Source organism: Aspergillus pseudoviridinutans (assembly GCF_018340605.1).
Source record: "Aspergillus pseudoviridinutans IFM 55266 DNA, scaffold_4, whole genome shotgun sequence".
Classification (NCBI taxonomy): domain Eukaryota; kingdom Fungi; phylum Ascomycota; class Eurotiomycetes; order Eurotiales; family Aspergillaceae; genus Aspergillus; species Aspergillus pseudoviridinutans.
In genome coordinates, this window is record NW_025091284.1 from 2,505,907 (window position 1) to 2,531,465 (window position 25,559).

General features: G+C 52.0%; 11 protein-coding genes across 11 annotated transcripts; 9 read left to right on the top strand and 2 right to left on the bottom strand.

The window, feature by feature from the left end:
• Positions 1-783: 783 nt before the first annotated feature.
• On the top strand, positions 784-2,945 carry Asppvi_006291 (putative pH signal transduction protein PalI; the record flags this gene model as incomplete). The annotated part of the gene is made up of 3 exons (XM_043302196.1): positions 784-973; positions 1,030-2,380; positions 2,444-2,945. 3 exons carry the CDS (start codon positions 784-786, stop codon positions 2,943-2,945), a joined length of 2,043 nt encoding a protein of 680 aa, XP_043158131.1.
• A 736-nt stretch (positions 2,946-3,681) lies between these two features.
• Positions 3,682-5,679, top strand: Asppvi_006292 (potassium channel family protein; the record flags this gene model as incomplete). Its single annotated transcript, XM_043302197.1, has 3 exons — positions 3,682-3,792; positions 3,841-3,953; positions 4,008-5,679. The coding sequence occupies 3 exons, from the start codon at positions 3,682-3,684 to the stop codon at positions 5,677-5,679; spliced, it is 1,896 nt and encodes a 631-aa protein (XP_043158132.1).
• Positions 5,680-7,984: 2,305 nt separating this feature from the next.
• Positions 7,985-8,920, top strand: Asppvi_006293 (YoaK family protein; the record flags this gene model as incomplete). Its single annotated transcript, XM_043302198.1, has 2 exons — positions 7,985-8,249; positions 8,301-8,920. The coding sequence occupies 2 exons, from the start codon at positions 7,985-7,987 to the stop codon at positions 8,918-8,920; spliced, it is 885 nt and encodes a 294-aa protein (XP_043158133.1).
• Positions 8,921-9,689: 769 nt separating this feature from the next.
• Positions 9,690-10,526, top strand: Asppvi_006294 (enoyl-CoA hydratase/isomerase family protein; the record flags this gene model as incomplete). The annotated part of the gene is made up of 1 exon (XM_043302199.1): positions 9,690-10,526. One exon carries the CDS (start codon positions 9,690-9,692, stop codon positions 10,524-10,526), a length of 837 nt encoding a protein of 278 aa, XP_043158134.1.
• Positions 10,527-11,252: 726 nt separating this feature from the next.
• Asppvi_006295 (M50 family metallopeptidase) lies at positions 11,253-12,208 on the top strand (the record flags this gene model as incomplete). Its single annotated transcript, XM_043302200.1, has 4 exons — positions 11,253-11,441; positions 11,492-11,854; positions 11,908-11,952; positions 11,999-12,208. The coding sequence occupies 4 exons, from the start codon at positions 11,253-11,255 to the stop codon at positions 12,206-12,208; spliced, it is 807 nt and encodes a 268-aa protein (XP_043158135.1).
• Positions 12,209-12,464: 256 nt separating this feature from the next.
• Positions 12,465-13,164, bottom strand: Asppvi_006296 (uncharacterized protein; the record flags this gene model as incomplete). The annotated part of the gene is made up of 2 exons (XM_043302201.1): positions 12,465-12,914; positions 12,961-13,164. 2 exons carry the CDS (start codon positions 13,162-13,164, stop codon positions 12,465-12,467), a joined length of 654 nt encoding a protein of 217 aa, XP_043158136.1.
• A 358-nt stretch (positions 13,165-13,522) lies between these two features.
• On the top strand, positions 13,523-13,825 carry Asppvi_006297 (uncharacterized protein; the record flags this gene model as incomplete). Its single annotated transcript, XM_043302202.1, has 2 exons — positions 13,523-13,554; positions 13,606-13,825. The coding sequence occupies 2 exons, from the start codon at positions 13,523-13,525 to the stop codon at positions 13,823-13,825; spliced, it is 252 nt and encodes an 83-aa protein (XP_043158137.1).
• Positions 13,826-14,157: 332 nt separating this feature from the next.
• Asppvi_006298 (uncharacterized protein) lies at positions 14,158-15,097 on the top strand (the record flags this gene model as incomplete). Its single annotated transcript, XM_043302203.1, has 3 exons — positions 14,158-14,378; positions 14,434-14,727; positions 14,908-15,097. The coding sequence occupies 3 exons, from the start codon at positions 14,158-14,160 to the stop codon at positions 15,095-15,097; spliced, it is 705 nt and encodes a 234-aa protein (XP_043158138.1).
• A 1,062-nt stretch (positions 15,098-16,159) lies between these two features.
• Asppvi_006299 (uncharacterized protein) lies at positions 16,160-17,484 on the top strand (the record flags this gene model as incomplete). The annotated part of the gene is made up of 2 exons (XM_043302204.1): positions 16,160-16,211; positions 16,352-17,484. 2 exons carry the CDS (start codon positions 16,160-16,162, stop codon positions 17,482-17,484), a joined length of 1,185 nt encoding a protein of 394 aa, XP_043158139.1.
• A 310-nt stretch (positions 17,485-17,794) lies between these two features.
• Positions 17,795-18,988, bottom strand: Asppvi_006300 (t-SNARE syntaxin; the record flags this gene model as incomplete). Its single annotated transcript, XM_043302205.1, has 4 exons — positions 17,795-17,830; positions 17,883-18,452; positions 18,501-18,682; positions 18,736-18,988. The coding sequence occupies 4 exons, from the start codon at positions 18,986-18,988 to the stop codon at positions 17,795-17,797; spliced, it is 1,041 nt and encodes a 346-aa protein (XP_043158140.1).
• Positions 18,989-19,834: 846 nt separating this feature from the next.
• Positions 19,835-25,381, top strand: Asppvi_006301 (uncharacterized protein; the record flags this gene model as incomplete). The annotated part of the gene is made up of 5 exons (XM_043302206.1): positions 19,835-19,881; positions 19,944-22,392; positions 22,666-23,524; positions 23,629-24,140; positions 24,194-25,381. 5 exons carry the CDS (start codon positions 19,835-19,837, stop codon positions 25,379-25,381), a joined length of 5,055 nt encoding a protein of 1,684 aa, XP_043158141.1.
• Positions 25,382-25,559: the final 178 nt, after the last annotated feature.

The following is a 25,559-nucleotide window of genomic DNA, read 5'->3' on the forward strand; positions in this document are numbered from 1 at the left end:
CACCCACATAATGGTTATCTGTGGTAGAACAAATCAGGGAAGAAACCTTGCCTTAGAGACAATGGATGGATGGTCTAAATTACAAGGAACCATTACAATTGAAATTAGCACGGCCGACTCCGCCACAAAAAAGGCACAAGACAGGGAGGAGGACTAGAAAGGCCACAGCGTAAAAGCAATAACGATAGATATTGATCATCGATGTAAGGCGATGCCGAATCTCGAGACTCCTATTTGTACAACATTGAAACTGGCGTAGAGTACTGATTTTCTACAAAATTCAGTCGCAAGATAGCAAAATTGAAGTGTAGGTGGCGACCATGGGCGCCTGAGGCAGCAAGAAGTCCTCCGCAATGCGCAGCAATAATTGCATTCTAAGTACGGAGTAGTCCGCTTAAGTAGACTTTGTCAGAGCCAGACTGGCTACTTCTTCTTTCCTCAGTTAAATATAGCGCTTCCTTGAGGAACAGATCTGTTCCTCATCCTGTGCCCTATCTCCTGTCCATTGGTTTGAAGCTTCGATTATCGAAATTGACGAAGATTGTCTGGCCTTCGATCTGCCCCTTCTCATCTCTTATCGTACCCACTGGATCTTCCGCCCCGAGTTTCAGGAGAAGAGCAAGCAATGTCACCTTCAATCCTGTGATTTCCAGGTTCTGCGTCGACCGCGTGTGTCGCTGTCATCCAGGATCCGTCACCTATCTTGACCACCCTTCACTTGGTCGCTCTCCAATTGTCCTTCACGTCTCTCTTTAACGGCGAAGTCGCCGCCCCTCTTCCACCATGTTACTCAAGCCTGCAACGCCCCTCACTATCCTTCTCCTGGCGGCCTTTGTCCTCTTGCTTCTTTCCGTTCTTTCGACCCCAATTATCCAGGGTATCCCTTTAGCGACTTTCCACAATGTGGACTATGGTGTCTTTGGCTTTTGCAAGGCCGGCCAATGCAGCAACATCCATATCGGCTACACTACTGGTATGTGGTTTCGTCAGTACAGCAGGTTGGCGGCTACCGTTGTTGACATTCTTTAGACGAACTTTCGAACACCGACAATAGCGAGTTCAATCTACCGTCGAGTACTCGAAGGTCCCTGTCCTCCATTCTGATCGTTCACCCGGTCGCCGCCTTTCTCACCCTCGTTTGCCTTTGCCTCGCCGCGGCTGCTCACCTACACGCCCCGTCGCATTCGCCCCGATATCTTCTGGCGCTCTTGATCCTCCTGCTTCCGACCCTCCTGGTTTCCCTCCTCGCCTTCTTGGTGGACATTCTTCTTTTTGTACCGCATCTAGGATGGGGAGGGTGGATTGTATTGGTTGCCACGATTTTGCTGGTGATCAGCGGCGTGGTTACTTGTGCGATGCGCCGGACTCTGGTTAGTCGCAAAGCGAGAAAGAGGCGTATCGCAGAGAATGCCGAAATGAGTGGAGAGAATTACTACAACCGACAGAATGCCACGGCAGTGGCACCTGTCGCCAGCGGATTCACTGGTCCAAGATCAGAGGCCTTGAACGCCGAAACGAAAGAGGCCATCGTTACCACCTCCCCTAATTCAGATTCTGGCCCCATGTTCGCTACCTTCCGCACGACGACACATTCTAGCGATGATGACCGAACGCCTCTCAATTCTCAGGTAGCTCCGACTGATATTCCTCCGCCAGATAGTCAGTATCCTGCACAAGGCCGCGGCGATGGAATGCCCTCGATTGCACCTCCCGACGAGTCAAGAAACCATCCATATGCAGGTTCCTACGGCCCAGGGCCTCGGATGCGACCCGGACCTGGTGATCCTCGCTTACGCCCTCAGTATTCGGACGGCAGTATGGGGTCGCGACGAGGGCCGCCTCCCCCGGGTTTCGCTCCTCGTGGAAGAGGTGGATACCCTCCTCGTGGAGGCTATGGTCGGGGAGGTCCGTACGGAGGTCCTAGGGGACCTCCACCCAACGGTAGGGGCGGGCCAATGGGTCCCATGCGAGGAGCCCCTTCAGGTATGATGGGACGGGGACAGCGGGGTCCAAATGCTGCGGGCTACGGTTACGGTTACGGCCCCGTCTCAGGAGGCCTCAATCCTGGCTATGAGCCCTACAACTACGGACCGGGCCCGAGACCGTCACAACGGCCTGGTGAAGACGGTTTCGACTACCGTGGGCCGTCACCTGTTGGGGCAGCGCGACACCCCTCACCCGGTCCGATTGGCATGGCAGTGTCGTCGCAAGAAACAGCGCCAATCGGCCAAGCGATCGAAATGACATCGCAACCCAGGCACACGGACTCTGCTGTCGAACTGGGCCCTGATGCACTATCATCAGAGGAGCAGCCCCATGCGGTGTCCAACGACGGACACCCGGAGCCTGTCAGCCCTTCGAGTCTGTATAGCCGAGCAGCGTGAGATATTTCCCTTCACCCAGACCCATTGATCTTACTTCTTACTAATTTTAACCAATTTAGATCATACGTACCTCCCCGTGCTGGCTGGACTCCTGCTGATCTTCGCGTTGGGCCTTCACCTTCGCCAGTTCATGCTTTTGGAGGAAATCATCCAGCACCGCACGCTCGTTCCAATTCGGGGGACAATTACTATGAAGATGTGGATCCTCGCTTCGCTGAGTCACATCTACCGCCGGCAGCCAGCCGTGCACTGCCATCTGCTCTGACTCCGGGTGCTGGTGAGCCCAAACCGATGGATGACTTGGCTGAAGCCCCTGGCTCACCTACTACTAGCGAGATAAGCCATTTCACCTCCATTTCAGAGCGGCCTATCAATCCTCGATGGCGTCCGCCGCCGCCGCCAGCTCTTCCCGCCCAGCAAAGACAAAACGTATTGCTAGAAAACAACCCTGACTTTGATCTCCGCGCCGGCGGTATTGGTCGAGCCGGCGCCACTGGTGTCGGGGGACGCATGCCACCAATGTCGATACCCCGAGAACCCTCACGATACCCTCTGCCATGATCAACTTGGTATTTTTTCCTTCGTCGTTGCAATTTTGCTTTTACGCTGGCCATCTGAAAACAGCCATGTGCAAGCTATGTTGGGTGATTGGAGTTTTGGAGTCTCCCCTGCTATGGTGTCCTTCCTCATTCCTCTTCTTTCATCGTGCCTTTCTTCAATACCTTTTGTCCGCTTCTTCACGCATATGCATATGGCGTTGCACATAGAACCCCCCTTTCGCCATTGCCCTCATTTCAGGTGGAACGGCGCCATGTACAAACTTGGAACGATCCTATGTGTCAGGCAAGACCATGTATGATGGAAAATTAATTTGAAACATGCCTTGCTATCTCTTCTTCGCTTACTCTTCCTATGTTACCTTTTCCTCCAATCCATTCGTATCCATGATATTGTCCTTTGGGTTTATCAGTTTCCTTGGACAGCACTAGGGAGTGAATATGTGTATTCGCGGGTCAACCCGCTTTTCAATCAATTTGGTCCTTAGCCTTGTGAATGAGTGACTGCCTGCCACCACGTGACATGACGTTGCGGATGACAGCGGTGTTGATTTCCGGATGACGGAAACATCTTGCGTAGCAGGTGCAGTGATCGGTTTGGAAAGCTTCTTCATTTCTCGCTCAGCGTGGGCTCAAGGCTTTTTGCTTGAATGTGGTCCTGTCATTGAAAATGAATGTGCAAGCATACATGATTAACCCGACCCAGGCTAGGGGCAGAGCACTGTGGAAACCTCGACACCATGGTCAACGAAAATTCTCAGGACGAGGCGCAGAATATCCTCGAGGAAGTCCCTCATCATGCTCTTTCCGCCTGGTGGTGGCTCGCAAGCACTGCGTATCCTCTTTTAGCTGTATGTTGATGACTTCAGGAAGAAAATCAAGTTGACGTCTTTCATCAGGGTACTCTAGGACCCATGGCCAGCGCGTTCAGCATATGCTCTTTGTCCCAGGAATGGAGCATGGAGTCCGAGGCGGGCAATGGGCAGATCAGGAGTATCGGGGATCCGGATTGGTACGTATACGAACACATAAATGCCCGGAATTTGCAGGCTTAAAGGAGTTTCAGGGTCATTGTGGTCAATGCGGTATCACTTGGCTGCGCCCTTATTTCGAATTTTGTCCTTTTGTGGGGAATGGCGCGGCGCATCGCGTTCTCTATTGCGCAGCCTATAATCATAATTGGCTGGTATATCTCATCCCTGCTCTTGACCTGCCTGCTGTGTATCTTTGCAGCATCGAAAGTACAATCCAGCTCGGATAGCGGTACGCGTCGGTGGCTCACTGGGTCCTACTATTATGGAGCTTTTGCAGCAGGGCTATACTTTGTGCTCTCCTCCCTTCTCCTGATTACCGTCTACGGGGCCTACCGGGGCCACTACAGCCGCGAATTTCGACTGACGGCCAGCCAGCGGAGTCTGATGTTGCAAACCATTCTGTTTCTCATCTACCTCCTCGGCGGAGCCGCCGTGTACGCAAGGATCGAAGACTGGAGGTATCTCGATGCTGTATATTGGGCGGATTTTACCCTCTTGACTATTGGTATCGGTGACTTTGCACCCAAGACGCGTAAAGGACGGGGGCTTTTGTTTCCTTATGCCGTCGGAGGTATTCTGATTTTGGGATTGATCGTGGGCTCCATCCGCGCGCAGATGCTCGAGAAGGGACGGCAGAAGATGGCGGAAACTGTGACAGAAAGGACACGCCGGTTCCTCGTACGCGAAGCAGTATCTGACCATCAACACCTGCTGGATGTGGTCCCACGCTTGCAGCCGGAAACGGATGAGAGTGACCGTGACCGACAACGGCGTGAGTTCCAGTTCATGCGACGTGTACGGCAGATTGCCACGCTAGAGCGGAAATGGATCTCGCTCGCCACGTCGTTGACCGTGTGGACGATGCTCTGGTTTCTGGGGGCGATCGCGTTTTGGCTCCCTGGACAAAATGAAAAGTTGACGTATTTTGAGGCGCTGTATTTTGCCTACACCACTTTGTTTACTATCGGTTATGGGGACTTTCGCGCGACTTCCGAATGGGAACGGTCATTCTTCGTCTTTTGGACGTTGCTCGCTGTTCCGACGGTGACGTTGCTCATTGCCAACGTTGGTGACACGGTGGTGCGGACGATCCGCGATTTCACGATCTACCTCGGCGAGCTGACCATTCTGCCTGGGGATAAACCGATCCGGGAATTGATCAGAGATCTGTCCCGCCTTTCATGGAAGGAGAGATTCCTTGCCGAGGCTGTCGCGGACAAGAAGCCTGACGAGGAGGACGTTGAGGAGGCTGCTGCCACCGCTGCCGCCACAGCAGCCGAGAACGCGGATCAAGTTGACMAGGGAGAAGAGGAGGAGCGCAACGCGATCGAGGCAGACGAGCACAAGAAAGAAGAATCGGCTCGGGCACGGGGAGATGTCACTGCGGAAACAATACATCACCACCACTACTTGTTATTCCGGGAAGTACGGAGGATGATGGACTACACCACGCGCAATTTGCACAAGAAGTTCGATTACCAAGAGTGGGAGTATTTCCTTAATCTCATAGCCACCGAAGGAGGTGAAACAGATGGAGAGGAAGGGAAATCGAAATGGGATTGGACAGGTTACAAGAGTCCGTTGCTGGGACAGAAGACGGAGGTGCAATGGTTGCTGGAGGCGCTAACTGAGGCCCTGGAGAGGGAGTTGAGGAAGGCTAGCCGGGGATATCACTCGCCTGAGCTGAGCGAATCCGAACAATAAGCCGACTACATGCGATGTCGTGTGGCTCGCCTGCACGGATGTCTACGTCGAGTTTGGGAATTCGTGGCCATTAGCTTTTGATCAATCATGCCAGGGTGCACTGCAAGTGTAATACCGGATGATGGCCACCTGTCCTCAACATCCGCGGCTGTTTACGCAGGTAGTACACACTACGATCACACGGCGCTGACAGACATCCCTCGCAGACGACTGTTACCGTTCAGCCGAATTTTTAATGAGCAGTCTATTATATGTGCGTCCTATGGCATGCTGTTTATACCACTAGCATCAACACGTGGCAGCAATGCAGTTGATCGGTCATTCATGCTGTACGAAAGCCGCTTAGGCAAGCAGAATCTGGACTCAACCACAATCATGAATAGACAGGGCTCGCCCCGCAAATGTGAAACTGAAGGTAGCACTAATAGACACCCTTTGCAGCGCCAAGATCTTCATTGGAAGTCGGTGACCAAAGCGGATATATATTGTCGTTTCCCGCTGGCCCGTCCAGTAAGATATTGATGCTCTTAGATAACACTATATATCGAGCGGTAGCGGGGACGTGGGGTACTGGCGTATAGATCGCTATGTCAATACTGAGCAATGTTCCAAATAGCTTCAGAGATCCTCCCACAATACTCAATCTAGCAGACTCCTGACATCTAGCTTCTTCCAGTAGTTTCCAGAACGAACAGCAGAGAACTAGAAGAGTAGAAGACGTGCACTCTGGATATGGCCATTTTAGGCATTTTAGGCAATACCAGGATGTCCGACGGGAGTTGAGCCCCTATGCCTAGTCTGGGACCTTTCAATGGCACACTTGGCAAAGCATAACGAAGTGTTGAATGTCCGCCAAGTCGAAGAAGATGGAGTATACCTGCTCGCAACGCAGTCTAAAGAAAGGAATGACATCAATTGACAGTCTCTATCCAAATGTCCGAATATCGGATTGCTGCTCGGGTGGCAGCGCGCCAAGGTTCAGCCGTTAACCCTCAAGATTCAAGAGCCAAAGACGACGGCGACTCTTCTTATCATGCAAGCTAGTCTGAATTCTGACGTAGCAAGAGATAACATTCACAGCGTCCAATCAGAGATACATGAATTGAGGCTCAGTCAGAGCAAACAGTCACCAGAATAAGTAAAGAATTGACTCAACTTGGCAAGTTACAGCGAGTTTACCCACCTGTCTTCTTGGCTGCAAACGCCCCAAGATCCTCCTTTTACCAGGCAGGTCGATCTTTTTCGTATTCAGCAAAAGCAGAATACTGGCGGAGGCTGTGCATACAGTGCATTGCAGATTTACAGTTCACACTACATCCCAGACAAGACTTTTTAAAACAACTATATGAATTTGGCTGCCTATCTTATGGCGATCTTCCCTTGGCACTGGGCTAGAGCGTATCTGAACTCTGCATGCGCGGGATGGACCAGTCTGGGCAGAATGTCAGGATTCTCGAAGTAGTTTGGCTCCCGTAAGGCCTACCTATCTAACTTTTCTCCTTTCGTCATTGCTAAGTCCGTGATAGTTTCCTGAACAGACATCTGGAAAAGATTTTGGGTGTGATTGAATCTTCCATGGTCCGCCCTCCAGGTATCGAGTGAGCAGCCAAGGCCAACACTGTCAGCAATCAGCATCCAGCCCCAGATCATCCATCAGGCGCTGTTTGGAGTCAATGGAAACGAGGGGATGCCTGAACTTGCTGCTTGGCAGTCCCCACGGCGAGAATCCAAGGCTCAAGGAGACCCGAAACCTTGGTTGATTCCAACAATCTGGGCGAGAATCCTCACTGCGGTGTTATCGTGCCAAGCAGCGCCAAGAGGAATGCTTGCGATGCGTCTGAAGTGATTAGCGCGGAAACTGTACATTGAACGAGATTGGTCATATTGAGTCTTTGTTCGGGATACCTGATACGGCAGATCGGGGACGATTTCGATTCTAGGCATCAGATTCTCTGCTCTTCGGCGGCCAGCAGTGTAACCCACCTGCTGGCCCCATTCGTGGTGTGCTGTTCCGAGCCACGAGGCAGATGGTGGCTCAGCCATGTTCTGATGAGGATATACAGATATTCCTGATATGACAAGAAAGGATCGTCCTTGGTGCTCAGCATCCCACATCTTCTCAACCCAATCTTGGCTGGTGGGATGTTTCAGCCCGTTTGACTCGCTCCTCAGTCCGGGGATTCATAAAAGGGCGAGGATTTCCTGAATCCTGCGTAATGACGATCAATAAAGATTTCTGGGGCCAATAAATAGGTTAGCAGCTTGGGCAAGCGTCCTCACAAGTGTCCTCATAGATCCATAGAGCATGGACTTTACCATTCCACCCAAACCGGACGACTCCAATGACCAGCGCGGTCTTTGGTCTGCCAGGCACAGTACTGATGTCTCGCTTCAGCCCGCCGATGAAGTCTCCGACTCGGAGGATTTTCGCTCCACCGTCATCCGGCACTTTGCTGCGGACATCAATACCAAATACACGGATTTGCTCCTCATTGTCTGCGGCTTCGTGAGCGGCCTCGTCGATGGCCTTTCCTTCAACGCCTGGGGCAGCTTTGCCAGCATGCAAACCGGTCCGTGACCAAGCTCTTTTGAATGCAATCAGTCACTGACACAGTGTGAAGGAAACACCGTCTTCATCGCCCTGGGCGCCAGCGGCCAACCAGTTTACCCAGCCTACCTCTGGGCCAAGTCCCTCGTCGCCGTTGCCGTCTTCATCCTCTCCATGATCGTTTACATCTACTTCTCACGTCTGCTGGGCCCCCGCCGCCGCTCGACCCTCATCCTTTCCTTCGGTGCGCAGACCCTGGCCCTCCTGGCCGCCGCCATTCTCGTCCAAACTGGCACCGTCAGCCGGCGTCCCGAGGACCCCCGCGCCCCTATCCAATGGATGCAGATCCTCCCCATCTCGTTACTTGCATTCCAGGCCGCGGGTCAGATCGTGGCGTCACGGATCCTGGCCTTCGACGAGATCCCGACCGTGGTGCTGACGACGCTCCTGTGCGACTTACTCGTCGACAAGGAGTTGTTGTCGCGCGGGTGGAGATCGAACCCGCGGCGGAACCGCCGAGTCGGCGCGTTCCTGGCGCTCTTCCTGGGCGCCATGACGTCGGGGGGTCTGAGCAAGGTGACGGGAATGGCTTCGAGTCTGTGGTTGGCGATGGTGTTGAAGTCGGGAATCATAGTTGCTTGGTTTGTATGGAAAGCTGAGGGAAGCAGGAGGCAAAAGAAGGGGGAGGTTTAATCTGTTTTCATTTCCTCTTTTGCAAACGACTTTATGACTACCTGTGACTTTTGGGATGGATTCATTGTGGAGCGAAGCGTTTCTTCAACTTAGCATGCAGGCGTCTCCTTGTCTCTTCTGTCTTGGCGTTCAATCTGGTTGGTCCAAATCACTACATTTCCGGCTTTCTGATTGACTCGAAAACTGCAGTGACATACCGTACTAATTGCATCTAGTAAGGAGTAGAGGGGTAGATACTTTGTAAGTATCAGTACAATTATCATCTTAGTCTAGCCCTCAATATAGCCTGATGGATGCTAGGGGAGAGGCCCCAGGCTACCTATATATAATATTAACTATATGTTTATAGTACTCTATATTTTCAATTCACAGCGAAAGTGATGTCTTTCCCGTTCCTCCCCGGGAAATATTAAGTTCCCCCTTCCAACCTTGCACTCCCTCATATTCTCAGCGCTGAAACGTGACTCCTAAGTACCTTGTCTACCATACAAAGTATGATATCTAGGTACGTCTAAGGTGTTAGGCCACCCAGCATCTTATTGGGAACTGAAGCTTTTCAGTCGAATAAGCATACCGCTTCGCAGCGCAAGCCTTAATGGTCGCGATCGTAACAGCTTATACACGTTGGGTTCTTGCATTGCAGCACAGGATACTGTCAACACCTCGGTCCAACACAGGCACCTTAACCGAGGCTCGTATTCACCATAAATGACCTCCCACTCAAGACAAGACGACAAACAAATAATTCAAACCATCTACAGTATATAAAATGACACAATCAATCCTCACCGCTACCCAAGATGGCATCACCACCATCACCATCAACCGCCCCCACCGCCGCAACGCCGTCGACCCCCTAACCGCAAAAGCCCTCTACAACGCCATCCGAGCCTTCGACGCCGACCCCGCCCAGAAAATCTGCATCCTCACCGGCGCAGGCGGGACTTTCTGCGCCGGCGCAGATCTCCACGCTGTCGCAGCAGCAGGAACCTCCCCATCCGCACTGACAACGCAGGAGAACCTCCAGCCTGTCCCTGTCCCGTCTAACAAGGATGAACCCGTCCCATCCCTCGGACCAATGGGTCCTTCCCGTCTGCACACATCCAAGCCCCTCATCGCAGCGATAGCCGGACACGCCGTCGCAGGCGGGCTGGAGCTCGCGCTGCTCGCTGATCTGCGCATCGTCGAGGAGGACGCCATCCTCGGTGTTTTCTGTCGGCGGTGGGGCGTCCCGCTTATCGACGGCGGGACGGTGCGCCTGCAGGCGATTGTGGGGTTGGGAAGGGCGCTGGATCTGATTCTTACGGGGCGGGGGGTCGGTGCGCGCGAGGCGCTGGAGATGGGGTTGGCGAGTCGGGTTGTTGCGAAGGGGAGGGCGGTGGAGGAGGCGATGGTGTTGGCGAGGGAGTTGATGCGGTTTCCTGAGCGGTGTATGAATGTTGATCGGGGGAGTTGCTATTACAGTGCGTATAGGGCGACGTCGATGGAGGATGCGCTGCGGAGGGAGTTTGAGATGGGTTCGAAGGTGTTAGCAACGGAGAGTGTGAGGGGGGCGGCGAGGTTTAGGGATGGGGAGGGGAGGCATGGGAGGTTCGAGAAGCTGTAGGTTTGGGAGCGAAGCTCATATCTTGGTTGTATTCTTGTATCGATAGCCATCCTGCAGAGTGCAATAAGACTCGTTTCTGTTCTCGGTTATGGACTACTAGGTAGACTTCGTACACGGTCGACTGTCTAAGCGTTGGTTTCACTACATTCCATGGCGTCTTACTCTCATGCTATCATATTCATAATAATACTAGCGTACTCTGCGAAGATCTCCACTGAAGAAAAGCCATGGTGGCGGTGTTAGCGTTGGGCCCGGCAGTGGAGCGATGACTCAAATTCAACCTCAAATCTGTTGCTAATATCATAAAAGGCATCAGTGACGCTCAAATAGTAGGAGGTATTAAGCAAGCTTATTGAGTAATGCCTTAAAGTACAGCGTATGCAGACCGTAGAAAAAATTCTTCAGAATGAAAGTTGATCTGAAAAAAGGCACATCTATACTTGCTTCTGGCCAATCATTAATCAGTTTGGAATGAAAGGCAAGATAATTGGTCAGCCACGAGTATCCACAAGCCAAATACTAAAAATAGGCTTATATCAGCCACACGCTAGCCTGAATAAGACAAGTGTTTACTGCGGCGCAGGGATTTGCAATTGGACGCGTAGACGCCAAGCAGTCAGGCATTACTATGATCACGAGGAAGAAATAAAAGCTTCATTTTGCTACCTTGTAAACTTACACCTTCACTTCGATTTTCCAATCATCCTCAGACATAGACAAATCAAAATGGCACCGTATGCAGCCCTGGCCAGAAGCGTACTCGAGGAGCAGGCTTCACAGCCTCATTTCCTCAAGCGAGATCTCTCAGTCAACCACACTCAAGCAGTAACCTTGGGCGTTATGGGAGCGTACGTGGTTGTCATCGCACTGCTCTGGAACTTACCCTACGTCCGCTGGTCATTATGGCCTTTCAAGGTACCAACTACTACTTCCATTTACCGTCTGCTGGTTACTAATGACAACAGATGCTGGTCATCGCCTTCCATGAATTCGGCCATGCCATCACTGCATGCTGCACAGGAGGCAGAGTAAAGTCCATATCGCTTGACCCCCACGAGGGTGGCGTCACGCACATGCAGGGCGGTATCAGCGCTATCACCCTGCCTGCAGGATACCTAGGCTCGTCCATCATCGGCGCTCTGCTGATCTTTGCTGGGTTTGACATTGTCGCAAGCAAGGTGGCGAGTATTATTCTGGGGGTTTGCTTTCTCCTTACGCTATGGTGGGCACGGAGGGACTGGTTGACTATCTTGACGATTCTGATGGCCGTCGGGTTACTGGTCGCGTGTTGGTTTATCGTTCATGGGGAGGCCTTGCGGTGGGTTGTGGTATGTTTTTCCCCTACCTTTATTTTTGTTGGCCTATTGCTAACAGTCAGTAGCTATTTATCGGAGTCATGTCAGCGCTTTACAGCGTCTGGGATATTGTACGTCCTTCGTTTGTTCTTGAAAAGGTCATGCTAATGTGAACAGTGTGACGATCTCATTCTCCGCAAAGTCAATTCTTCCGATGCAAGTGTCTTCGCGCAGAGATATGGTGGCTCTTCCCGCTGCTGGGGCGTCATCTGGTCCATTATTTCGCTGGCGTTCATGGCTATTGGCATTGTGGCTGCCATCGCGGCGTTTCCGGAGTCATTCAGCGAGCAGGAGGAGCAATCCAAGCACTTCATTCCGACGCGGTAAACTGTGAGCTTAATAGCTATGAGTGATGATAATGATTGACTTTTTTTAATCTTGGCTGTTTTTCCGGTGGTGTTCTGCATGTATTCTTTGTTAATTCGAGACCGTAGCCTCAGGCAACATGTCTTGCCGAATGCGGAATGCAACATTACCATTAACATTGCATGTTCTTACAGCCCGACAACCCAGTTTTTCGTCTGATAGAACAATTTACATGACATACTACTAGTACAACCAATTCTCTCGAATACAGTTTCCACTACCTCCCCGCTGGAACATGCATTAAACGAAGCTTCACCCACTGCGTCCCCTCCGGCAGCACATACTCGTCCCGATCAAAGTACAACGTCCACGACCCTCCTACTCCACCTTCAGACCCAGCAATCCCCAGCTCCAATGCCTCCTTCTCTCGGGCTTGCTGTTCCGGCAACTTCACAGCCAGCCATCTTTGCCGTCGTTCCAGCGTAACGTATCCACTCTCGACATCGAGTAGATCAAACGGCCCACAGATATGGCCCTGTGTATCCCCTTTCCCTCCAAAGCGCATCTCATTCGTCTCGGCATCTAGAAACACCCAACGAGCGAGAGGCGGCGTCTCCCCGCTTAACGTAATCAGTCCGGATTTATTATCTGGCGGGAAGTCGGGGTGCGTATAGAAGTGACCGTCGAAGGGAGTCATTGTTGGGGTCGCGTGCTTGGTTACGTACAACTATTTAGATTAGCAGTAGTCCAAAGCGAGGATTGTGTGGGCGTACCTTTCCATCTTCGTCGAGATATACCCGTCCATTGTGCACTTGGTCTCGCTGTTCCGCCGTTTCTTCGTTTGTGTAACATTCTGTGAGGAGATGGCCTCGTTGTCTCTTCGCGTGTTGGCGTCTGGCTTCAGGGTCCTTGGAGCCTTGGTCCATGTTTATCATTGCTGGGGCCATGGCGCCCATTAAGGCGAGGCCGAGTACCATGATCTAGATTTGTGGTGACTGTGAACTGGTGTCGTTGGGCTGACTTCGTTAGTTGTATGGCCATAGGCAGCTCCCGCCAGCTCATGGAGGTAAATAATAAAGTTAACTTGTGGTGACGATGATTAATTGACAGGACAATGCCGTTGTCGTGGTGGTTGTGGTTCGGTCAGGTACACTTGGCCGCTCATCGACGGAAACGGAAATGAAGGTATCTCCACATCACAAGATGCAACATAACCCCCAGATGATATAGAGAGAGAATCTGGTTGTTCCTTCATTTTTTTATCTTATCTTAGCTTGTTGCTGTTCGTCATTTCTGCAGCTGTATACTTCCATAATTTCACTGTCAAAACACGAAATGGCCGATCGAAAATGGGAGGATGCTCCGAGGTAAGTATTCATGTCAGGTCAATATCAGTTCTATGAGCTAATGAGACCAAGTACCCCGGCAGAGATCCAAGACGAGCCAATGCAAGAAACCACAGAGAAGACCGTGGTGGTCAAATCAACTGTTAGCGAACCTGCCGCTGAACCAACAACGAAACGGGACAATGGCAAGAGGGAGAGTATCAACATCAAGATTCATTTGAATCTCCATGCCAAGGTGAAACTGGACTTGGATGCTCAGCTAGATGGAGACATCATCATTGGGTTACATTGAGCGCCTGCGTTTCAAACTGTTGATGTGTTATCGCACTTTGTATGGATATACGTTTAGACGGTGCTTCAATGTCTGATATTGAAACCTGGGGCGGTAGAAGAGGCGAAATACCTAGCCTCTAAGAGATATACAAACATGAATGATTCACCAAGTGCTTTCCAACGCGTTCAACGCTATACCTAGAGATAGAATACGCGTCTCGCTTAGGACAGCGCTACTTTCTATCCCATTCACTCATGCATTGTTTGCACATGAGTAGTATAAAGCTCATATCACGCTTCAGATTTCTCTCATGCTTCCTCCCCAGCTCAGTTCACATTGTCAGCCTCAAAATGGAGGGTGAGTGCCAGTGTGAAGGCGTCAATAAGGACTTCCCTGCTGGGAGCGTGATGAGAAAGTTCGAAAAGGCCACTTTCCCAGTCGCGGGACGTGCCTATCGCTTGAAGAAAATCCTCTGGGAGCGTTATAATAACAATTACCACCAGCGAAGGGCTACGTTCGAAGCAGAGGAATGCGAGACTAAGGATCCTGTCGTCGTCAAGTTCTTCGTCGAGTATGTCTCCCTCCCGTCTCATGCATGTCCCGCTCTCTAACCTCTTCGACAATAGGGCAGATCCATTCATGAGAGAGGAACAGAGTGGCAAGCGATCTATGAAAAACAATGCGACTGAGCTTTTCCGTAACGAATGCAAGATCTGGAGAACCTTGTCAGACACGGGCTATACACCCAAGTACTACGGCAGAAGGGAGTTGCATCAGGACCTCACCTTTGAGAATCCCGGCGGATACCTTTGGATTCTAGTTCTAGGATATTACCCGGCCTTCAGTCTGGCTGACGCGCCCCAATTCCTGAATGCTGATGAGCTTCCCCGCGTCGAGAAACAGATGCTTGATATGGCTGTGTAAGTCGCTCGGTCTTGCAGGTTGGTTGAGCCAGTCTGACATATTCATATGACAGTAAATTCAACAGGCACGGTTTTGATTATGTCGGCGTTTCGTTTCTCAAGTTTGATCTGGAGACGAGGAGAGTGTATGCCGTTCCTCTTGATACGATGTGCTCGACACATAGCTGACAACGTTAGGTACGCCACGGACATTGAATACTTCAGCGAGACCGAGGTTCGCGATGACCCGTTAGCGGCAAAGAATTCAGCAGCACATTGGGTTAGTGTCGTGATGGATGCCCTCAGAGCTGGTGTAGAAGAGATCAGGGGTCTTTCGCCGATGGACCTACATATTGACTTTGGAGACTTTGGGAGTGACAGTGATTGAAACTTGGAGCATGAAGATTGGACCTTCGAAAGATATGATTTGGTTGGAGGCATAGAACTGTTGGATCAGAAGATGGATGTCATCTTGCATGATTTCAAAGGTTGGTTGTAAAGTAGTAGAATTATGTATCCGAAACAGGTAGCATTTTTCAACATGCTCTCTTGCTTCTCCTTCTCCGCTCAAAGCCCTGTTATCTTTCCCTTCCTTTTGACATCAACAGACAGTTAACGATCTCGTTACAATTCCTTGAAAACTTCGATTATAGTATGGCAATCAACCAAAAAGAATGGCGTGGACTACCCCGGACATCGTCAGCTATAGCGGAGAGCAGCACACAGCAACAGCCCTTTGCGGGAGAACTTGCAACCACACTGATGCATAGGCAAGAGCCTTATTCTGCCTGCTCCAAACATGGGCTGCACTGCTCCATCTCCTTGATATGGGGCCCCTGGGATGGTTTGCTCGCACAATACCACCAGGAAATGGATGACCAGCTATGATGAACCCTACCGATCGTTCGCATACCCTTCTCAACTCTCGGAAGCGCATTTTCCTTTTCACAAGCATCTTGCACAGTTACGATCTGGCCGTAATATCCTCAATTGAGTCAAGGGCGAGCAGTCTGCCGAGCCCTGGAGAGTCGTCAGAAGGACTGCAATAAGAGTACGGATTCATTGATATTTTCCCGTCCATGAGTTGCTATCACCATTACGGTCAGACATAACAGTGGCAACGGACTATTTCAGCCTTATTAGTTGATCCACCGAGTTGACTATTTGAGTATGATCTGACAGCGGGTCAGTGGGACTACACGGTTCACAAGATTAGCCAAGACATAAACCTGATTTGGGGCCAGACCCACGGCGATGCGCAATTGTTTCATTATTTTCTCATTCAGCTGCGTTGGGACCTAGCCTTCGGTTGGTTTGAAGTACAGCTGGTTGGTCTCAAAAAAATCCCCAAACTGCAACATCCCCCAACGACAAACGACGGAGAAAGTCGGCGAGGCCTTTCAATGGACTGAAGCGAACATGAGCCACCCTGTTCTAGATCGCATTCGACATGCTTTACAGCAAAGCAGACATTCCCGCTCGGCAAGAAGAAGATCAACTGTGTATGTTCGGTCATGGAGCAGCTAGAGTGCATATAGCTGATAACGGTTTCTTAGCAACTCCCTCAATCGGAAGAATTCAATCTGGGAGGAAATACCAGTCAATGTCCTTACTCAGATATTGGTACGCTGCACACTGACAGATATCTATTCTTTGATGTTGTCCTGTCGGGTGCTGTATCGCCGAATCCACCAAGACGAGTATGCGATATCTCGCGAGTATCTCCAGCATCGAAAGCGCCAATGTCTGCAAAGCAGCGACTGCTCTCCAGGAGACGACCTGACATTTATATCTGAGCTTTTCCCACCCCAACCACCGCAGTACACTGCTAGCAGGTCGCACGATGAATTCCCTCAATATTCCTTCGGCTACCTAGCCGACCTAAGCCGCTGCTGGGTGACTTGCCTCAGATTGTCATACTATCTAGCCGATTACGCAGTACACCATCATCTGCAGCATGATTCTGACGCTCAGCCTCTTTGGTCGTCCTCAAAGACCGAAAAGGAAGTTATTTACAGCCGAGGTGTGGACATGCTTCAATCTCGGTTATTGTATCCATTGTACGTCGACCCAATTGAGCCCATGCCAGCCTTTACACAGCTTTTAACATTTTCCAGGGCATACCTCGCATTCTTCCTCGAAACCTACGCAGATGCCCGAGACGCAGCAAGGGAAACAGGGAAACCCCATCATCAGCTCCATTCGCTCGAAGAGCAACAGTCCATTCTCCAACGGCCTCCATTCACAACGAACGAGGTCCTCCTCTCAACCCACCACTGCATGCATCTCCTCTGCTCTTCTGTTCGCCACATGATGAACCCCGAGTTCCCACCGTCCTCAACCGGAAGCTGGCTTAGTGTTCTTCTCACGACATCCACGCTCGAAAGGATCCTAGACTTTTTCATTGCCGCAGCGGACGACCAGTCCGCAGAAGCGCAGCACGCGCACGCCAGGAACACACAGAGCCATACTCACACGCGCACACATCACACCTATACCAGAAATGTATCATCCACCTGGACGAAACGGAGGGAGTTCCTGCTGCGGATGCGAAAGGACTGGAATGAGTACCTGGCGTCTGTGGATGGTGACCGAATGGCCGCTGACGAGCAAGAGCTCGTTGCTCCTCCGGGTCTAAGACAGGTATGGTTTGAGGCAGCTGAGAAGGAGATGTATCGACGTGGTGTAATTCCGCATCGCTGTGAGGATCCAGTTCACATTCTCCATGGGTCGTGTATCAGGTTACATTGTGAATTCTGTGATGACCAGTATTGAGATCTAGAATTGAGTAGTGCTGCCACAAATCCTTCTACCGACAAAAGACCGCCGTGTATTATGCAGCAATGGAGGATTATACATACATGTCGACGTGCGCTATCGACAGTATTTTCAAACCAGCAACATAATATTGACATCGGCCCATAATAAGCGATCATAGGAAAGTCTATCAAGGTCACTCGTAAATAGAAATAGCTCCATGTCCAAGTGAAGAAAGATATGCAACATGCGTCCGAGGGCGGGTACCATGTGTCAAGCAAGAGCCAGAGCCCATAATAATACATTAGGAAGAAAATAAGGGGTATATCTATCCGGCTATCAAAACCCAGAGAAGGAAGAAAATCTGCAATTGTCCAGTCAGCTCCTGCAATGGCATCGAGAAGAGAGAAACGCACCATAAGGACACCAAACATCTTGGCGATCAACCATCGGTTACCGGATACGCGATTCCAGTACTTCATTAACTCGCGCTGGGCGCCTTCAACATTGTCCACCACGTCTTCGGTATTGGCGTCAATCCGTTGAATCATCTCTGACTGCTCACTGACCATCTGAGCCAGTTGGCCGAAGATCCCGCCGAGTTCATTGATGGTACGTTCGATGGCGTCAATGGCTTCGCCTCTGGCCTGAATGTACGTGTTGTTCGTCTGCGCCTCCTCCATGACCAGTAATTGCTGATCTGTCTGGAACGATGGGCGCCCAAGAGGCGAAGGATTTGAGGGATCGAGCGTCAATAGATCTGAAGAACCTCCCTGGAAACCTGGTTGCGGCGTCTTCCGTCCCGTGGTGTTGTACAGTGGAGAGTCCGACCGTTGCGGATCCAAGACCTGCGACTTGGACGATACCGAAGAGACAAAGTTCTCTGTCCGAGATCGCGACGCTTGAATGTTCTTCGTTCGGACCTCGAGGACTTCTTTGAAGTTCGCACCGACATCCGCCAGCTTTCCTTGGAGCATAACCACGACCTGGGTGACATTAGCGTTGCGCAAGTCGGCCACTTGGAGTCCACTTACATTGTCATTGTGCTCGCCTTCCTGATCCGCTTTTGTTCGATTCGACTTCGGATGTTGCGATAATGTAAGCGCTTGCAGAGAAGCAATTTGCTGGTTCAGCGACGCCAGGTCTTGCTTGATGACGTAGGTCAACTCCGAGATCTCGACAGGTCTGTCATCGAAGAGCGTCTTGCGCTTCGCCACTACGATGAGATCAGCAAGATAAAGAGAACCTGAGGAGCAACCAACTACTCACACTCAGCCAGCCGTTGTAACTTCGCGGTTGTCGCTGTAATTCCTCGCCCAATCTCCGCGGCTCTCCTAGCAAACTCCGACCGGCGTTTGCTTTGTCCTTGTTCGTCTGTGCCTGCGTGCGCCTGTCTCCGTTGCGAATCCGAAAGCAGTGCTTGACGTTGTGAGCCGACTTTGGAAGTCGCGAGGCGTTTCTGGGCCTGTCCGAGGATGGCCTGAAATTCGCCCGTGCGATCCTGGATGGAGGGGCCGGCCATTTTCAAGATCCCACGTTCGTAGTGGCCGCTAGAATATATGTTTCGAGGCCGCTTGAAATTGAGGAATAGGCTAGAATGTACGGAGTAGATGTTGAGCTAATCGATAAGGAGAAGGCAATGGTTGGGGCGTATCCGGCGATAGTCAAATAGGGGGAGTAAAGAAGTAAGCATCGAGTGAAATCGGGGTTAGTAGTGAATTAGGAAAGTCTAGGGAGTTCCATATCGTCAAAGTTCAAGAGTTCATGAACAGGAGTATTGATCTGGCCAAGAAAGACGCCCGTCTTCTGTCTCTCTCTATGGGGGCGGATTCGTGTCATTCCGGATGGGGAAAGGTGTGGCACTTCTCCACGTGACAGGGGTGCCACTTGCACAGCCATCATAGCCACACTTTTGTTCCCCAGGCCGCATCAGGCCGCAATTTATTTTAAGTACCAGGGGTACCTCTCCATCATGACCGGCAGAGGGAAAAAAACAACAATCATCGACTGTCGCTGAGGGAGAGACTCAAATCCTCAGGAAGCTGATCAGCATATTGGCTTTCTCAACTCGCTGCCTTTGATATACCCCCTACCCAACATTGACACGTCGCCGAGGCTGAGCATCAGGTGCTATCGCAATTGGATCGTCCCCACGTCATCCTGTGAAACGTACCGCATTCCCTCTCTAGGCTCCGTCGAACTCGGTCCACGGTCCAGCACGACCTGTCTTGATCTCGACGAAAATAATCCTCCATCAACTGGACATCCCGTCAGATGAGCCTTCTATGTTGATTTGCTATTCGCGCAGACTTTAGTCTTAGTTTGTTGATGCTGCCAAACTGTCCATTTCCCTCTCGTGCGTGTAGCAATGGCTCGTCCATTTCAAGTTCCCTACGAACCGGAGTATGAGACGCTGTAAGTTCGCTTAGGACGGCGTATATTGGGCTCTGCTGACAGATGCTGTCTGGGACGTACAGTACATCTCCCAGCACAAATACTCCAGTGGCACCACAAGCCCGCGGCGAAACTCCAATTTCGTTCAAAACGAATGTTAACCGCGCAAAGACCAAGCGTTGGGTGGAGGCGAAGAAATATTCGTACGACGGGAATGACTGGGGTGACGATGAGTACGAGGAATACGACGATGAGCCGCTACCGATGCCCCAGCCGGCAAACTTCAGCCAGAGCACCAACGACCTGTCTAGAATAGCTCCTCGGGATCCGTCGAGGCCCCCGCTACCCAGCATGGACCGATCACGTTCAATGGATCAGGTGGCAACGCTCGGTGTAGGACCTGCTGAAAGTCGCAGTCGGTCGGCAGACCGCAATGCTGTCGAGGGCACTGCGGGCAGTGCTCCCTCGAACAAGCCTCTGCCTTTCGTGCGCCCTGCCGACATCTACAAACGCATGCAAGAGAGACGCCAGCAGTCGCCAGACACCCCTCGGAATGACAGTCCCTCCGGTCTGGGCCGTTCCCATCCAGAGCCTGTCTCTACGTCTCAGCTGCCTGCCACCGCGGACCACGAACTTCAACTGGGGCCGGGATCCAATGCGTCGAAGGATGGCTGTCACGGCAAGGTCGACGACTCAAGTGCCACTCCAAGAACCGCGCCTGGTGCCGCAAGCCTTGAGCTTCCCGATTTTAAGCGACTTTCTGGCTTCGACGCTGACTTTTTGGCTTCCGATTCGAGCGTGCAGAAAGAGCAGAGCTCCGACCCTCAACAAACCCATCAGCTGCAGCACAACCCGTCGCTGGGGTTCCGTTCAGTTGTACACCAAGCATTCGACGTTCCCGACACTCCAAGCACCACTGTCGACAGCGTTGCACGATCCAATAGTGACAGCACGTCGGTCATCAGTCCCATCATTGGTGCTCGCGGTCCGAACGAAGAAAAGACGCCAACAATCGTGGAGGAGCCCGGTGAAATCTCAACACCGAAAGACACCAACGACCAGGCCATGTTATTTAAGCCTGGTCATCGTCGAGATCTTAGCCTTCCCAGCCCAGGTAACAGCCCTTCGAGGAAACCGATTATCAATAACAGCGCCGAGGCAACTCCTCCGTCTGTGCTGGCAGAGATGTCGTCGGAGACGCCTTCAGACTCCCCTCGAGACAGCTCCTCTTCGTTCCACCAGCCACTGCCACATAGAGCCTCTGTGCTACTGCCTCAGACTGGTTCCGACAGGGATCTACCAGCGCCCCTCAACTTTGGCGCAAACCCGCCTGCCGATTCCCCCATCAAAAGCCATGAAGAGATTCCAGTTATCATCCCTTCGAACAGCGCAGAAACTTCGCCTCAGGACACCGAGAGTGATCGGTTGAGAAAGGAGATAATTCGCTCCTTGAGCCGAGAAACCACGCCTTCAGCGGAAACAGAGCAGCAAAATCCTATCAGACCACAGACTGCTCGACAAGACACAGAGATCAGTCAACAAGACAGTCTGATCCCCAGTGAATACGAAAGATATTGGAGCGAGCAAGTCGAATCAAGCCCTCAGGATTTAAAGCCGCCAGCCCCTGTCTACGGTGCTTCTCAGAATGTTCCGCAGCAGGATCTGTACTCCACTTCGCCTATGAGCGATCCGGCACCAGCTGCTCCTGCTCAGCCTACTTCAGAACCTAAGTTGAAACGACGGTTCTCGTGGGAATCGTCATCCTCGGAGGAGGTACCTCCCGTGGAATTTCAGGCGGCCTCGCCGTCGGCTATCCCAATTCCAGGACAATTCCCTTTGGCAAACGATACGACCGAGCTAGCGCCAGAGACTGTCCCCAACGAGACGGAGATGGCAACAAATAGAGACCTCCAGCAGACGCCTGAGAAGCCTAAACTCACCCTAGTGACTCCTGCTGCCATGGAAAATAGCAGCGACTCGAATGAAAGCTACCTGCCCGAAGTTATCAATCGTCAAAGTATGGAGCAGCGATCCCCCTTGCCTGAGCCCAAGATGCCGCCCACGGTTGAGCCGACGTTATTGGGCTTCCGTGACATTATGGGTATTCAATCTTCCGATGAGCGAGTGCGAGCTTTTGACCGGACACGCGACCAGTTCACGACAATCGATACTGGTTTGAAGAATTGGTTACAGGTGGTGATTCGTGCCCATCCGGAGCACATGGATGTTGTTGAGCAGAGCATGAAGGCTCCCTCTGTCGAGCCTAAAGCGGTCGTATCCAAGGGGAAATTCCCGAAGCTGTCGTCTCTTGGGCACTTCACCTCGTCGAACCAAGATGGCCCTCCGCCTGGATCGGGCCACGTACGACGTCCATCTGCCCCGCTTGGTTCGATAATGAACAAACAACAGGTCGAGCAACGCGGAAAGGACCTGTTACATACGGCGGGAGCCCTGGGCGGCCGAGCAGGCGAGGCCGCCAAGGGTTTCTTCGCCAAGGGCAGAAATAAGCTGAAAAGAGGAGAGACAGACAAGGTAGATGCTTAATTTCTTGGTTTTTGGTTTGGTGGTCATTGCATTTATTTATTAGCACGTGAGAGCGGAGGTTGTGGTCTATATATGATGCTCCCTCGCTGCATTCGTCTTCTTTCTCTCCGGTCCTGTCTTGCTTATCCTATTGTTTGATACCATGGTGTAATGAACATATGCAGTCCAAGCCAGAATGGACATGATTAATGCTTTCCTAACTATTGTCGAATGCATCACCGATGATTTGTCTGGCACCTCTAATTGCGTGTTGATCAGTAGGGATTCCACCGGGTGCGCGGTTATCGCAGAGAAATCCAGCTTTCAGACTTTCAATCTGCCATAGACCAAAATGAGGCTGAGACGATGACTCTCAAGCGGAATGCTGTGCAGTTTGCGAGTTTACCCATCATCAGAAGGGCTGGAGACCTGGTCGAGTCGACGCAACTGCGCTGGGATGTAGAGCCACAGCAGGCAGCGGCAAGTGAGAGTAGACGACGAAGTGCTGATGATATCAATATAGCATTTTTACATCGCCAAATGAATACCCAGGGACGTATACTTAGAAAGCCATTGCCCAGTGAGATGATGGTAAGCTCGCATTCCACGGCGCTGTCGAGCTCTTCTGCCTTACAGGCTCCGTTACCCAGCATTTTGAGAAGAAAAACAGTGTCGACGATGACAAAGATAGATCGAAAGCCTCTAAAAGGCGACGATAAGCGCCGATTCCCTGTCAATGCAACCGTAGCGACATACTATTGTGTGGATTCGAACTGTGGAAAAGAGGCTGGCCTTGCACAAGCAACCGCCAAGCCACAGGAACGAGGTGAATTGTTGACGGCTCCATACCAGAATGCTACATTTTATTCTGGGCTCAGCGACAAGATCACCAATAAAAATGCGATCAACGATGGAAAGGTAAGTCCTTGTGATGCAGAAGACGCAGAAGCACCGCCACCTGCGGGCGCTCATCTTCTAGGCCGTGTTTGGCGGGGCTTAGAGCCATCCCCGGTCGACCTTGCAACTAGTACAAGGCTCTCTGTTCCACCTCCTCTTCATTGCATAAGCACTCCCCCCATCTCCTCGCTGGGCACATTGGAGGCGTATTCGGGCCTGCAGCCATCATCCGGGCTGGGACTGGGTGAGTTTGAGTTTGGCTTTTCCTCTTATATCTTTATTCCAGATGTCCTTATAATGACCTCGCAATGAGCACTTACTCCGAATACGAGCTGACCAAATCCCCAGCACGGCCGTCCCAATCTCCAAGTGCAAGAGCAGAGATTAGTCTTAATCTTATTGGCGTCGGTCAACCCGAAAATCTTAATCCCAGCAACATGCTGGGTCCCGCGAATCAGATGCCTGTTCCTAGTGTTGCTGGCACGGCTACCACTCCGAGTCCTGGCCTCAGCCGTTGGTATGCTGGGAGGAGCCGCTTGAGCAGCGATGAGGCTGAAATTTTCACTCACTCCAGAGGCGTCAGCCATTCGTCTGAGACCCCTGGTTTTCCTTATGAATCCGGCTCTGTCGCTGGCTCAAGCAGCCCGCGGACGGGTTCAAACGCACAGGTCTCGCAGGATGACCTCTTTGACGCTGATCTGGCTGCAAGAGGATCGCCTCAACGGAACCAAGCATCTCCCCAGAGCAAACCGCCCACGGAGATGTTTAGGTTGTTCAGACGGAATCGGGGTCCCTCGTTCTCTGATGAGCCTTCGCCCAAAACTGACCGGTCGCGTCGCGGCGCTTTTGATAGGCTGGGTGTAAGTCAGCCCCGTATTCGTTGGTTGACTGTATCAGCTGATATCTCAACTAGGCATGGTTCGGTCGTTCTCAACAGCAACAGCAAAATAAGACTCAGGCGCATGGACGTGCTCCCGAGTCGTCTGTTGCGCAGACAATGGAATGGCTTCGTCCGGTGTCCTCGCATCCAGCACCGGGACATACACGCTTCTACTCAGACGACCAGACTGGTCGTGGTCGGCGCCGATCAAACGTGGAGAGTCAGACTTCGTTCGAGGGACAACATCCACCGCCAGAGGGATACTTTGCGCCCGAATCCTTCTCTCGCTTCAGGCGCTCGCCCCGGGCCTCCAAGAGCAGTCAGCAGTTAGCAGCGGCAGCATCAGCTTCTCTATCTCAGCAACCTGACAGCCGGCTCGCTCCCCCAGATAGACTGCCTTCACCTGCAGGCTCCTTTTCATATAGCGGCAGAGTCTCCCCCCAATCACCACCACCTCCTGCTCCCCCTCCACACCTCCAACTCTATTACCAACAACAACCGATGACACTACCACCAAGCCCTCATCATTCCCAACTCTCTCCACAACTCTCTCCACCCCCACATCTCACCTCTCCCATCCCCCAAGCTATCCCCCGCACGCCACCCTCCCGCGGCCGCAGCGTCGACCGCGCCTACGCCCAAGACCTCCACCTCCGCTCCCGCAGCCCCAAGACCTTCCCCCCACGGCCCGAAGAACGCAGCTACCCAAGCACCGACACCTCCGACCCAGCCAACAACCTAGGAACCTTCCGCAGCAACCCACGCACCAGCCGCATCGGCGACCAGGAACTCCCCTGGAAACTCACGCTGCCAAGCGACTCGGACGAGGAGCACGCCGCCGGCGCGACCGCGACCGAGGGGGAGAGAAGTTGGCTGGAGAGTACCACGCAGCGGCTCCTGCAGTCGTCGCGGCTGCCGACCTACGAGGAGGACTCGGAGGTACACGGGCAGCCGCAGCAGCCTGTTGTTCCGGATGAGAAGGCTGCGACGGACCAGAGCGGGGACCAGAATCGTGAGCAAGTGCAAGGGCAAGACCAAGCGCAAGCGCAGAGCCAGCACCATCCGCACCGCGGCGAGGCGAGGGCAGTCAATGCCGACGATGCACCGGTGGAACTGCCAGTGCAGTGGGATGACGACTCGGGCGAGGAGATCACCATGTCGAGTACGGCGTACCCGGGGCAGGAATGGAGACCGTTGGGGTTCTCCGGGTGGGAATACTAGTTAGATACCCTTTTGTTCTTATGAGCGATGAGCGATGGTTATGGATCGAATTTGGCGGGAGTTTTATGGTCGTTATGGCTATGATATATGATTCTTCGACGGCGCATTTGTCTACAAAAAGTAGAATAAAAATGAAATGAGACTTTCAAGCTCTATTTTGTATGTCCATGTCATCTAA